Source organism: Colossoma macropomum, unplaced genomic scaffold (genome assembly GCF_904425465.1).
Source record: "Colossoma macropomum unplaced genomic scaffold, Colossoma_macropomum, whole genome shotgun sequence".
NCBI classification, from domain to species: Eukaryota; Metazoa; Chordata; class Actinopteri; order Characiformes; family Serrasalmidae; genus Colossoma; species Colossoma macropomum.
The window spans coordinates 6,189,399-6,203,715 of record NW_023494809.1 but is presented as its reverse complement, the minus strand read 5'-3'; the positions used below and the strand labels follow the sequence as shown (position 1 = coordinate 6,203,715).

Sequence of the window (14,317 nt, the reverse complement as noted above, 5' to 3'; positions counted from 1 at the left end):
ACTGCTGGACTATTTAAGGTGGAACGGGAAATTTAGCAGGTTAGGTACCGAGACATTAGCATGCTATTAGCGATTTTTATGTTTGTTATGAAGAAAACGACCAAAATACACTGAAATGACACTGAACTACAATAATAAAATGGTTATCGTAATTTTAACAGAGAAAATTCTCACATTTGTGGGTTTCTTTGGTCTCTTGTTCTCCGTCTCGCCGTTTTTTCTTTTTTTCTCATAACTCTCTGTTTGGAGTCTCTGAAAAACCTCCGTTTGGAGGGTCATGTAGCTCTAACACTTCACCCTCCCCCTCTATCTCAACAAGAATCAGGACACCCTACCCCTAGACATGAACACGCAAAACAGAGTGGTAAGGCTACGTGGTAGGGGCGAGGGGTGAAATGGGACTGGGCCTAAGTGTGAACAAGTTAGCACATCCTCTACAGAGAACACAATTAACAAAACATGGACTTTGACTGAGGTGCCCAAAACTTTGCATGCAACTGCAGCTCGTTGTACTCTGTCCGGCTCTCAGAAGATTAGAGACGGACGCTACCAACTGATGCCTAAAAGAACTCTGGTCAAACCTCCCTCTAGTTTCTGAGTGCTTTTACCACAAACACACTCAGGGACTCAAACTGACTGAACTGCTCGATACAGCACAGACTACATGTTACACAGATATACGACACAAACCAACTACAAAACTATAAGAATCCATGCGTACCCACTTAAAATGCCTGGTGTGTTTACCTGTTACTATCATTGTTAGAAATAAAGGTTCTGTTCAGGTACATTTTTCGTTCATCAAGGTACAAACAGTGTAAATGTTCCCTCAAAGCTCCAACAGTGGTTTTAAGGTCTGATTGTGAACCTTAAATAAGTGTTTCCAGGTGAAAAGTTCGTATTTGTACCTTTTCATAACCGAATGTTTTAAACAGAACAGTAAAATAAAAGCCTGGAGACGAGACGGGGTGTGTGGAGTCAGTACAGCTTAGAACATATCATTTCAGCAGATTATGGTTCAGTTATGTTCCCTGACTAAAGGTACTGAGATGGAGCCTTGAGGGTCAGTGACAGTTTAGTACAGTTTAGTTTAGTTTTTTTCTGTGTGAAATTTTGACACAAGAAAGAAAAGTGCTGTATCAACACTGAAATCCAGCTCTGAGCCTCACTCAGTCCTCACTCATCTCTTTATCTTCATACACCAATCACTCCAGCTGGTTTCCTGATACGTTTAATCTGCAACGCGAAACTGTCGAACACTAAACAGTCACAAAGCTGAAGTCAGTTTCTCATTCACCAGCTTCTCATTCGAATTCTCAAGTTCCACCTTAAATGGTGCAGCAGTTACATTCTGGTGCCTCAGACACCATTTAAGGTGGAACGGGAAAGTTAGAACAAGAAGCTGGAGAATGAGAAGCGACTTCAGCCTCGTAAAAAGTTGAACGTTGAAAGACGTTTTAAAAGAAACTGTTCTGGTTTTGTGGAAAAGTTTCCTGCCAGAGATGTGAGAAAAGCAGCTATAGCAGAGCAAAGTCTGTCTGCATTTTATACTATATTACATTTTTAGCCTACACTAGTACATCAGCACATACTGAGACACATTTACAACCAAGATGGTTAAATTGGTATAAAATGTTGTGGCTCTCGAAGTGGTTTGATTTTTGTTAAAAGGACAAAAGACTCTTCTGAACATTTTGGTTGCGACCCCCATGCTAGTTGAATTAGTCCTACTAATATCCAGCAGAGCTGGGCGATATATCAGAAATATCACAATACATCTTGAAATTTTCACGATATACAATATGTCACAATATTTACTTTTTCTGATATCTGATAAGTTGGAATAGAGAAAAAAAGAACCAGTAGTGCCACATTTAAAAAATAAAATAGAAAGCTATGAATACAGTGAGTTTCATTCAACATTCAACATCCTGCTCTGCCCTAGATCCAATTAAACAGAGCTAATTATGCTCACTTGGTATTCCAACATGCAGTTCCAGAAGTAGTGACGATATCCACGATAACTCAGAAAAGCATATCATGACTTAATTTATCGTGATGATGATAAATATTGCCCAGCCCTAACAGCTAGTCACAGCATACTCACAGTACACTCACTCCTTCAGAGCAGACAGCGCTGCAATCAGCCCATCAAGGTAGTAACATTACACTTCTAATCACTGCAGATGTGGAGCAATAATTTAACTGGGTAGAAACAGACACAGGTGTCACCGTACATCTCCCAAAACAGCCCTTTTGCTCTGGTCAGTTATCTCTATGCTTCTTTAGTTTCGGAAAGTAAACGTCACCTTCTTGACGGTGAGCCAGATCTGCACTTAAACAGCTCCAACACTCTGAGTGATACCCGACACCGCGGACAGATGGATATTCCTTCACACGCTCTGAACCCAATAAATATTGACCATTGCTGTGTCTCTATTTCTCTGCGAGAGCTTCCGGCTAGCAGTCTGTCTTCACAGCTGCTGGATCTCCACTCTGATCTGATGCTGCTGGATGGGGAGGGTTTGACTGCACGGGTGAATAACAGAGAGAGAGGCTGAGTGCTTTTCTGACTCCTCTTACTGCCTCTGTCTCGCTCTGCCTCTCTGCAGAGTGGCTGTGGGGCTGGAGGCAGCGATCATTCATTTTTACATCCAGTTCCTTTACAGGCAAACTCACTGAAAGTTATCCTGAGTATCCTGAGTTATCCCAGGTGGTTGCTAAGATGTTCCTAGGCTGTTGCTATGTTATCCCAGGTGGTTGCTAAGATGTTGCTAGGCTGTTGCTATGTTATCCCAGGTGGTTGCTAAGATGTTACTAGATGATTTCTATGGAATCCTAGGTGGTTGCTAAGGTATTGCGCGGCTGTTGCTATGTTATCCCAGGTGGTTGCTAAGATGTTGCTAGATGATTTCTATGAAATCCCAGGTTGTTGCTAAGATGTTGCTAGATGATTGCTATGGAATTCTAGGTGGTTGCGAAGGTATTGCATGGCTGTTGCTATGTTATCCCAGGTGGTTGCGAAGGTATTGCCTGGCTGTTGCTATGTTATCCCAGGTGGTTGCGAAGGTATTGCATGGCTGTTGCTATGTTATCCCAGGTGGTTGCTAAGATGTTGCTAGATGATTGCTATGGAATCCCAGGTGGTTGCTAAGGTATTTCTAGGCTGTTGCTATGGTATCCTAGGTGATTGCTAAGGTGGTACTAGGCTGTTGCTATGTTATCCTAGGTGGTTGCTAAGGTGTTGCTAGGCCGTTGCTATGGTTTGAACCTGACACACGACGGGCACCTATTTGAGAAATGGCATCTGAACCCAACTGAACCTGACGTAAACAGTCAGGTCCCACCAGGTTCAGACACATATCTCAAATCCTATGACGCTTGTTGATCATCAGTCAACACTGATCTGCCAAAATAAAATGAAATCTGATTAGTGGAAGAAGATTTGGCCGTTTCGTTTGCTTTAATAATTTAATAATTGTGTCACAACGTGACAGCAGAACCAGTACTGTCCTCTCACTGTTCTTCATCCCTCTGTCTCTGTCTCACTCATTCTCTCGTTCTAATTCTATTCCCAGCCTACCTCATTTTTCACTGTCTCTCTCTGTCCCTGCACATCTGTATCTATCTGTCCAAGCTCTCTCTCTTATCTCCTCTAAATGAAATGGCTCCAGATGTGGCCTGCTGCCAAGTCTCTCGAAATAATATAAATCGAACTCACCGAAACATGTGCTGTTAAGTAACAGTGCTGCATCTCTGAAAAGCTCCCTCGCCTCTCTTTCTCTCCTCAGCAGCATCCTTCACCCCGTCTCTATCTCCTCTGTGAATGGGAGACGTTACGTGGGCTCTGCTTTGAGAGGCCGCCGCTGAATAGAGTGAAATTGCTGGACGCTCAGGAGCCAGAGCGATAGAAACGACAGATATTGGTATTTTTGTAGCAGAACATAAGGTTGTAACTTTAGGCTGAGGGCCAATATGGGTTTCTTTCGCTCAGTGTGGAAAACACTGGTGGAACAGTTCATCTGACTCTAGAAAACAAACAACAAACCTCCATCTGTTCATCTGAAATAGCAACGTTGCTGCACTTCCTCTCAGTAATTTCTGTCTCCACAGGTTCTGTAAGCTTCCCACAGTGATACTTCGGCAAATTTAGCACAAATGTAGTCGATCAGCCAAAACATGCTTGGCGTCTGAAGTTTGCTTCTTCAGTTGTCACTAACAAGTAAAGGAGGCTAATGACCCCACAAGTTGGCATCGTCAAAATCACATTCACTTTAAAGTGCATACAGTAGCTCAGTTATCACTATAAGACTTCATTATGTGGTTTCTGACTCTGTATGACTCACTGTTATCTATAAACATGGACTCAAATATGTTAGCGTCGCTAAAAACAGTAGCCAGTACAGTAGTAGTACAGTAGTCCGTGTTTGTGGATAACAGTGAGTCATACAGTGTCAGAAACCGCATAATCAAGTCTATTAGTCTTGATGTCTGTTACTGAGCAACTCCACACGCTTTGAGGGAAACGTGATGACAGGCTTGCAGTTAGCATCATGCTAACTAGCCTACATGAGTCATAAAAAGTGTGTAATTTAAGTTTTGACCCTGATAGAAAAACCAGCATTGATTAGCATGCCTGGTCACCAGCTGGCATGTTTTGGATGCTGGTATAATGGTCAATGAGCATGTCCATACTGGGTGACCAGCTAACCAGCACCCAACCAGCATAAACCAGCTTAGGCCAGAATGGAAGTCATGCTGGTCTGTGCTGTTTTTTCAGCGGGGGGTGCAACATATAAGTGCTAAAAATCTGCTAATAAATGTTTACGTATGTAATTCACTTAAATATGTAATTCAGAAAAAGAAAAATAGTAAGTTTTTATATTTAATTGTTTTAGCCCATTTAGGCCTTTAAAAAGGGCAGTAAGAAAACTGGACGCTGTAGCCAAACCGTTTTTCAGTTTTTCAGTCTCGTTTTCATGATATGAAGCTCTAAAAACTGCTGCAGCAAAGAAAATTCTAATTTTTTAAAAATAAAAATATATTAAGAATGTACAAGAACATTAAGGAAGAATAATATAATTTATCTGTTCTTGAGTTTTGCTTTGCACCCAGTCACACAAACTTATTTAGCCATAAAAATAATCTACTACCACATCATGATGAAACGTCCACAACCCTGTCACACAAAATAGAGAAAACTATTTTTATACTTTTTTGCAATATTCACAGTAAAAGTCACGCAATTTACTGTAAAACTGACTTTAGGTCGGTATGATGGGGTTGGAAATCGGAAGAGCTGCAACTTTTATTATAGTCTACATTATTAACACTGTTTAACAAACTTTAAGTGGAAAAATGTAGCCTAATAACATGGAGCTTGTGCACAGACTGCTGGTCACCATAGCAATGCAGACAACAATCATGCCTAGCTAGTAGCTAACGAAACGGCAAAGAGAAAGATTTAAAACCAACATCAATAATTTGGAGATTAATGGACTTATTAGTGTATATAATCACTCCAGCTGGTTTCCTGATACGTTTAATCTGCAATTCACCAGCTTGTTGTTTGAATTTTCCTGTTACACCTTAAATGGTGCCTGAGGCGCCAGAATGTAACTGCTGCACCATTTAAAGTGTAACGGGAAAATTCAAACAAGAAGCTGGTGAATGATAAACGACTTCAGCCTCTTAAAAACGTAGTAGTCGAACGTTGAGAGACATTTTACAAGAAACTGTTCTGGTTTAGTGGAAGAGTTTCCTGCTGGAGATGTGAGAAAAGCAGCTATAGCTGAGCTGAAGCTTAATGCAGAGCGAAGTAAGTCTGTGTCTTTGTTTATATTTTCAGTCTACGCTAGTAGAGACATATTTACAGACAAGATGGTGAAACATTACTTTAATAAAATGGACATTAAATGTTGTGGCTTCCAAGGTGCTTTGATTTTTGTTGAAAGGACAAAATGGCTCTTCCTAATGTTTGAGTTGCCGACCCCTGAGTTAGACCAGTCAGGATCAACCTGTGCTGTGACATCACAACCACTACTAACTGGCAGTGCGACACACTATGTTCTGTGTTCAAGCCTCAAGGCAGAAAAAGCAGATATGCCAGTCTTCTTGGCCAAAAGCCTGAATTTATTGAAAATAATCACAATTTAAACGGCCCATATTATGAAAATCTGAATTTTCCCCATTTTTCTGAAATCATAGTTTGATGTAGTAAATAAACACGTCTCAAAACATACCATTCACTCCCTGGTCCGTCCATATATGGGAAATAAACTGCATTAAACAGCCCATTTTGACTTACTTGTTTCTGTGATGTCACAAAAACCAACACATTTACATACACATACCTATTCAGCCTAGAGTAGCTTAGCTCCGCCCACTCACGCTGAAGTTATAGGGGCTGCTTTCTGAATGTCAGCACAATACGACAGGGAAACCAATCGGAACAGAGCTCATTTACATATATTATTCTTAAAGGCACTGTAACACAAACAGTGTGTGAGAAAGAGAGGCTAGAAATGGTCAAGTAAAAATAAAGCGGTCATTCTCCATTTGGAGGGGAAACTCTGTCATTAAATAACAATTTTCCCTTATGATTTCTCTGATTTTTTTTTATCCTGCTTCATAGTCGCTGCATCTGTAAAACAGCTCGTCACAAAACCAATTTTCAAACCATTTTTAATATAAAACAATATTTTTAAGAGGTTTACCTCAGGAATATGTATAAAACAGATTCGTGTTTACTTTTTATATCATTAATGCTATACTAATTTAAATTTAATTTTTATATTTTTAAAAATGTATTTGTCTCAGAGAATTTGGTCACTGCTGTTATCAGGACTCTTATTTTACATTTTAACACAGTATTTTCAGCTCTATTAAACTGCTTCTTTGGGTCAAGGCTCATCAGAGAGGAAGCAGCTCAAGGCATGAGAAGGCGAGTCACACTCGTTCACTATATTTCATTAATTTATTAATAATTTTGTTTATCAGGCAGCTCATATCTTCTGTGTGTCACCGGTGTTTTGTGCTTTAATAGCTGGATGATTACATTTTTATCAAAATAATGCCGTATTATCATTTTTATTACTGATTTTAAATAGTTGCACAAAGTCACCTGATCAGCCAACGAGTCAGCCCATTTACAGAATCCTCAGTTTTAACCAGAATAAACTGGAGTCACCGTCACTGGAGTTACACCATATTCATACAACACCAGTGACTGTAGAACATGTTTGGAGTTAAGCTCTCCTTTCTGCATATATGATAATAGAAGATGTTAATGGACAAATTAAGATTATTTAGTTTTGGGATGAAAGAAATAGACTTTAAAAAAATGTATCCACCTGAATTCCCACTCCAGATGAAGAACGACCCAAATGAGTACATAAAACCACAGAAACGCAGGAAAAAAAATAAAATGCAAGAAACATCGGTGCTTTAAATCAGAGTCACGATATCAGTCAGAATAATCAATTAAATAGCATCACCAAATCGTTCAGCCCTACGTCTCAGCTCCTCAAAGCTCTGGTTTAAAACTAAAGGAAACTTTGTGCATCAAACATGTCTTGGCCGCTCGACTGCACCCGAGGTAAAGAGGGAAAACTGTTAATGAGATTTTTCACTGAACCTGTACCTCCATTATGCAGCCAAATGCATTCTGCGCCACTCTGTAATGCGGGGCATTTCTCACTGAGGCAAAGCTGACAACACCTGCTCCCATGAGACATGTCCACTCCATCACTGTGCTGCTTACTCCAGCCCAGAACAATGCAGGGCATTTCTGAACAGCGTTCCAGCGAAGACTGGAAAACCAGCATCGCCACCAACAGCACCTCCTGAACATTCCTGTCAGTCTAAATGGACCAAATGGACCTGAGTGAAGAATGGAAAGCTCTGTTTTCGGCACGGTTCTCATGCAACTGCCTCCCCTCCATTTTACCACCAGCTCACGCTTTCATCACATCACACGCCCTGAAAACAACAGCAGCTGCTTTCGGGCTTTTACTGCAGAGTGGATACAGACGGACAACATGCAGTCACACGTGTGCAGAAAGTGGCATCAATCAGTACAAAAACTGGGGGATAAACCTGAACTCCTGCATGTGAATCCACGCTTTGATGGGGAATTCCACTGATTTTTAAAAATTTCTGCGTAGTTCAGTCATTAAGATGTACACGAAGCCCATTCAGAGTGGTTTGGAGTGAAACGCTCTGTTCACAGTGGTGGTGAAAGGAACCAGACGTCCACCTCTAAAAGCTCCCTCACGGAAAGTTACTACATGAAATGGTTATGAATTCACTGCCTGATGACTGAGACACTGTTCTGAGATATCATTTTGGCCTAAAACCTATTTTTTAAGATGTGAAGAGATACATGCTCCCTTAAAATTGCAAAAAATTATATCCTGTCAAGAGAAATTATCTCAAATCTAGTCAATGCATCTCATATTTCTCACACTGAGACTGTTGAAAGCTTATTGTAAGACTATTTAGCAGATTTATGGACATTTTACTTGTTTTAAGTGCTTTTACAAAGTAAAAGTCCTTTAATATATTGGCAGATAGTTTTGCTTAGAGACACATACTTGAAATAAGCTAAATTATCTGCTAATATAGAGAGAATTTTACTTGATAAAATTATAAAATTAAGAAAAAATGTCTAAGATTAAGTCAAATAATCTTACAATATTCTTACAACTGCCTCAAAATAACAATATTAGACATATCAACTAGATTTGAAATGATTTCACTTGACAAGATGCCACTTTTGCAGTGTATTTGGTGGTAAATAAAATGTCTGTATTTGTGTTGTAGTCATGGCGACCCCTGGTTCCTATCACCACCACTGTAAAGACATCTGAACCATTTCACACCAAACCACTCTGAATCTCTCTGATTACATTTTAAACATTGGATTATGCAGAAATTATGCAGAAAAATCAGTGGAATTTCCTTTTAAGTGATTAACAACAACTCCTAAACAGTCCTTCCTGAAAAAAACCACGAGTTAACCACGAGCTCGAAAAAGCCACAGACTGGAATGAAGCACCTGTGCACGGTGACTTGACCTGAATGACACAGACAGATGGACAGACAGTTAGACAGACAGACAGACAGACAGACAGGAGCACATACAAAGTCACACAGATGTTCTTTTGTAAACGTGACGAAATCCAAACGCACTCACCGTTCAGCGCAGCCAGCACCAGCGAGGCCCACAGCAGCCGTACTGCAGACATCTTTACCGAGGACCGGAGCTGCGTTCTGTCTCACTCACCCTCAAACACACACACACTCACTCACACACCCCCTCACACCACTGCTGGAGATCAGGACGTCTCTGTGGGCAGCAGTCTATCTCTGAAGGCTTCGTGTCTCTGGCTGTGCAGAGGCAGGAGCCTAAAAGCTGGGGGGGAAAGAGTAGGCCAGAAGCAGCAGAAGACACTGATCAAGGCTTTTCTAGAGGCTTGCAAGACACTCTGAAGACGTTTCCAGAGGGTTTTCCAGGACACTGATGACGACTTCTTTAGAGACTTCCCGGGACACTGATGACGACTTATGCAGAAGCTTTTCCAACACACTCCGGTGGCTTCTCTAGAGGCTTTCAGGACACTCTGAAGACTTCCCCAGAGGCTTTTCCAGGAAACTGATGAAAACTTCTTTAGGTTCTAGGACACTCTTGAGGGCTTCTCTAGAGGTTTCCCCAGGGCACTGATGAAGACGTATCAAAAGGCACCCCCAGGATTATAAAGACTCTAGAGGCTGTACCAGGACAGTGTTAAAGACGTCTCTAGATGCTTTCCTGGGACACTCCGAAGACTTCTCGACACTGTTGAAGACTTTTCTAGAGGCTTTTCCCTGTACATGTTTCTTTCCTTTCCAGGGATACTGATGATAACTTTTCTAGAGGCTTTCCAAGGATATTGATGATCTTTCCAGAGCCTTTCCCAAAATAATGATGACACTGTCCTGATGAAGATGGTGAAGATTGAAGATTATCCTGGGAGTACTGATGAAGACTTTTCTAGAGTAGTTTTCAGGACACTTATGAAGACTTCTCTACAGGTGTTTCTTGGGACACTCAGACAACTTCTCTAGAAGCTTTCCCAGGACACTGATGAAGACGTCTCTAGAGGCGTTTCTCAGGACACTCTGAAGATTCCTCTAGAAGCTTTCCCAGGACACTGATGAAGATTTCTGTACAGGCTTTCCCAGGACACTGATGAAGACGTCTCTAGAGGCGTTTCTCAGGACACTCTGAAGATTCCTCTAGAAGCTGTCCCAGGACACTGATGAAGACTTCTTCAGATTCTTCTACTGTGCACCCTGAAGACCGCTCTGTAAGCTTTCACAGGGCACTGATGAACACTTCTCTAGAGGGGTCTCTCAGGCCACTCTAAAGACCTCTCTAGAATCCTCCTCTGGACACTCTGAAGACTCTGCTGTATACTTCCCTCCCTCCTACAGGCGAGAGCAGGTTGGGTGGGGCTGGTGTTGATGGACACAGAGAGTGACGAGGGCAGGGCGAGAGGTCGCACTCAGTCTGAAAGCTCCTCTCCTTCTCTTTCCTATCCAAGGCCACGTGTCCTCAAAGTATTAGGTTATCCAGCTCCGGCTGAATCAGGTTTCGGCCAGCAAATGTCTGTGGAGCCTTTTGCTCAGCTCTGTAATCCGGCCTCACACACGCACATCTGTGCCGACACAACCCAGCGTTTGCCGAGCAGCTGTCCTGAACACCTTGCTTGTAGCTACAAGATTATCCTCTGATGAACAAGAAAGAATGGAGATCACAGCCGGCTTTCCTAGATCCTTATGGAAGACTTGAAGGTTCTGAGGTTCGTGATGCTGCGAGAGAAAAGAAACCTACATTTACGATGAGTCAGTGCATAGCATGGAAGACGAGCGATCCGAGCGGAAACCGAGTGTCCTGAGAAAGAGACGTTGCAGTGAAGTCGCACAGTGATTTCAGAAAATGGAGAACGGAAGCATGGGTTTCATTGAAGATCGTGCGTCTTTGGTTCAGCGCCTACATTCGCACGGAGTGAACGGATGCTTATTGCTCACCTCCGTCCCTGCCTTATTGCTGTGGTGCTTGTACGGCGTGCCAACGTGAACTACATACACTTTCAAAGACCGTACGTTGTTTAGATGTCCTCAAGGCGGTGACCTGGCATGCATGCGATGGGGGCAATCATTTCACACCTGAACTGTGGCCGGTATGAGCCTGTTGTGTTTCAAACGCACCTCGATATTGAACGATATTCAACCTCCGGTGCACGCAATGGGTCTACACAGGCTCCTTCCACCTCTGCAGTCTCCGGATGTGCTTATTCCTCATGCCATATGCTTCTGTTTTGTTGCCATTCGGCATGTGCAATGCGCCAAACAGCCACACGGCACAGTCATATGGCTGAATGATTCAGAAACCAACAAAAAAAACAATCTCAAAATATGCTTCTCTTCTCAGAGCATCAGCTTCAATGAGAGCTTGAATCATTCATGTGTCAATAGCAGCGCACTGAGCCCACACGTATATATAGATAATAAGCACAGAGCTACATTCCAACGTCGTTCAGCCCAAAATAACTCCAAAAGGCTCACAATCCTGGTGCATTTTCCTCGTGCAGCGTGCAAAAAATGTATAAATATACAAAAAGTGTTATGACGAGCGTGTGATCCAGGGTTGCCAGCGCAGGGCTCCGTCAGGGTTTGCACCTACCGCCACCGTTAGCATGTGTCTGTGGGGTCTAAATAGCATCAGGGCACACCTCCTCCTCCTCCACCTCCTCCTCCTCCTCTTTCTCTACCTCCTCTTCTCCTCTTTCTTCCCCCCCTCGTATGGGATCTCCTCGTTTCTCCGAGGTGTGAAAAATGCTCCCTTGTTGCTGCGTGCACAGCCTGCGCCCCCGTAGCTTTTGGCTAGCCCTCCTTCAGTTTGTCAGTAATGCCTCAGAAAAGGTAAAGGCAGCAGCATCTTCTTTCACCGATTGAGGCCACAGCACGAGCAGAAAAAAGTGATGCATCTGCGAAATGGCGTGGAGGAAAGGGGGAGGGATACAGCTGCTCAGAGAGAGAGAGAGGGAGGGAGAGGGAGAGAGAGAGAGAGGGAGGGAGAGAGAGAGAGGGTGGGGGAGGGAGAACTGATGCATTGCAGTAGAGGGATGGGATGCTGATTGTACAGCTAGATCACATACAGCACAGGACACCATGTGGATGCAATTTGCAGCTTTGTGCACAAGAGAAAAGATATGCAAATTTTAATGTGCACAAGCTGCAAACAGCAATAAAGCATGCATGTGTTGTACGCTTAAAAAAGATGGTTCTTCTAGGGTTCTTTAGTAAAGGGAAGGGTTCTATTTAGAGAGATGAGTTTGCATGCTTACATGCTTCCTTGCATGGTGAAATTGACAGAGAATGTATATGGTTCTGTATAGTACACTCTTAAAAAATGGTTCTTCAAGTGAAAATGGTTCCATATAGAGCCATGAACACTCAAAGAACCCTTTGCATGATTCTATATAACACCAAAAAAGGGTTTTTCTATTGTCAAGCTTTTAACAATAGAAGAACCCTTTTGGGTGCTATATATTTTTCAAAAAGGTTCTGCATAGAACCGTCTATAGCACATTCATGCACATTTTCCATCAAGCCAAAGAACCCTTCCGTGATGCAAAGAACCGTTTAATCATGCAAAGGGTTCTTTGAGTGTTCTTGGTTCTATATAGTTAATGGTCCATGTAAACAGAGCGGTTCAGAGTGGTTTGGTGTGAAACGATACGTTCGAGAGAAGCTTAAGAGTCAGAACTGTTCACAGTGGTGGTGATAGGAACCAGACGTCCACCTCTAAAAGCTCCCTCACAGAAAGTTCCTACATGAAATGGTTATGAATTCACTGCCTGATGACTGAGACCCTGTTTTATGATAGTTTAGAGAACTTAAACTCCATTCATAGTGGAGGGATACATAATATGCAGGGTGTTTTTAGGCAAAATAGTCCCCAAAGAAAACTTATTAATTCAGATTTTCCACTATTTTCCATCATCAACATTCCATATAAACTCAGAAGACTCGTGTAGCTTCACTGGTGGTTCTGGATAGTAAATAAAATGTCTATATTTGTGTTGTAGTCATGGCGACCCCTGGTTCCTATCACCACCACTGTAAAGACATCTGAACCATTTCACACCAAACCACTCTGAATCTCTCTGATTACATCTCAAACACTGAGTTATACAGAAAAATTGAAAGATTGGTGGAATTTCCCTTTAATAGAGGAGGAAATGAGGCAGAAATGTAGTGAAATGAAGGTTGTTCAGCTGTGCTGAGATTGAGACTGTTGTACAGCTACAGGTAAAGCTTTTATCTGTCTCTTCAATACAACACAAAGCGCTGTGCTGCACTACAAAACATACATTTTATAGCTTTTGTGTGTGAAATTAACATCTTTTTCTTTTCTTCTTGCACAAATTGCTTCTGCTGGGCTGCTACACATATGCAAACAGCGAAAAGCATCCCCCTCTTCAACAGTCGGGCTAAGGGGGCTGGGTCATTTGTAGTGTAAAAGGTAGATTATTCTGGAACATGCTGCCTTGGAGGTGGGAAAGTAAAGGCCAGTTAATCTGCTGTTGGAGGCCTGGAGGATCAATCCCTGTCTCGTTGGTTCGCTCCCTCACTCAGACTAAAATTAGTTTTTCATTCTGCACATCAGTCAATAAACGCTGGAGCTGCTGCACCAGAACAGAGGCTGAAAAGATACTCAGAGAGGCTGTGCTGCAGTCTTCAAAGTATGCACACCAGTTTTCATCACACAGGCATGTCTAACAGTGTGTTTTAGGTACGCTTATGAACTGATATTAATTCCAGTAGGACAGTATTACTGTATACACTGATCAGGCATAACATTATGTCCTTGTTTCTATACTCCATTTTATCAGCTCCACTTACTATATAAGTGCACTTTGTAGTTCTACAGTTACAGACTGTAGTCCATCTGTTTCTCTGATACTTTGTTAGCCCCCTTTTACCCTGTTCTTCAGTGGTCAGGACCCCCATGGACCCTCACAGAGCAGGTACTATTTGGGTGGTGGATCATTCTCAGCACTGCAGTAACACTGACGTGGTGGTGGTGTGTTAGAGTGAGTTGCACTGGTCTGAGTGGATCAGACACAGCAGTGCTGCTGGAGTTTTTAAACACTGTGTCCACTCACTGTCCACTCTATTAGACACTCCTACCTTGTCGGTCCACCTTGTAGATGTAAAGTCAGAGACGACAGCTCATCTGCTGCTGCACAGTTTGTGTTGGTCATCC

At 42.3% G+C, this 14,317-nt stretch overlaps 1 protein-coding gene across 2 annotated transcripts in view; it reads right to left on the bottom strand.

Annotated features, from left to right (window-relative positions):
• Positions 1-12,039, bottom strand: part of scn1ba (sodium channel, voltage-gated, type I, beta a) — a 46,761-nt gene extending 34,722 nt beyond the window's left edge. For both annotated transcript variants that reach the window (XM_036558369.1, XM_036558370.1), the window contains exon 1: positions 9,197-12,039. In XM_036558369.1, coding sequence (XP_036414262.1) covers positions 9,197-9,248 — 52 coding nt within the window. In that variant the 5' untranslated portion in view covers positions 9,249-12,039. The remainder of the gene's footprint in view (positions 1-9,196) is intronic.
• Between the last annotated feature and the right edge of the window lie 2,278 nt (positions 12,040-14,317).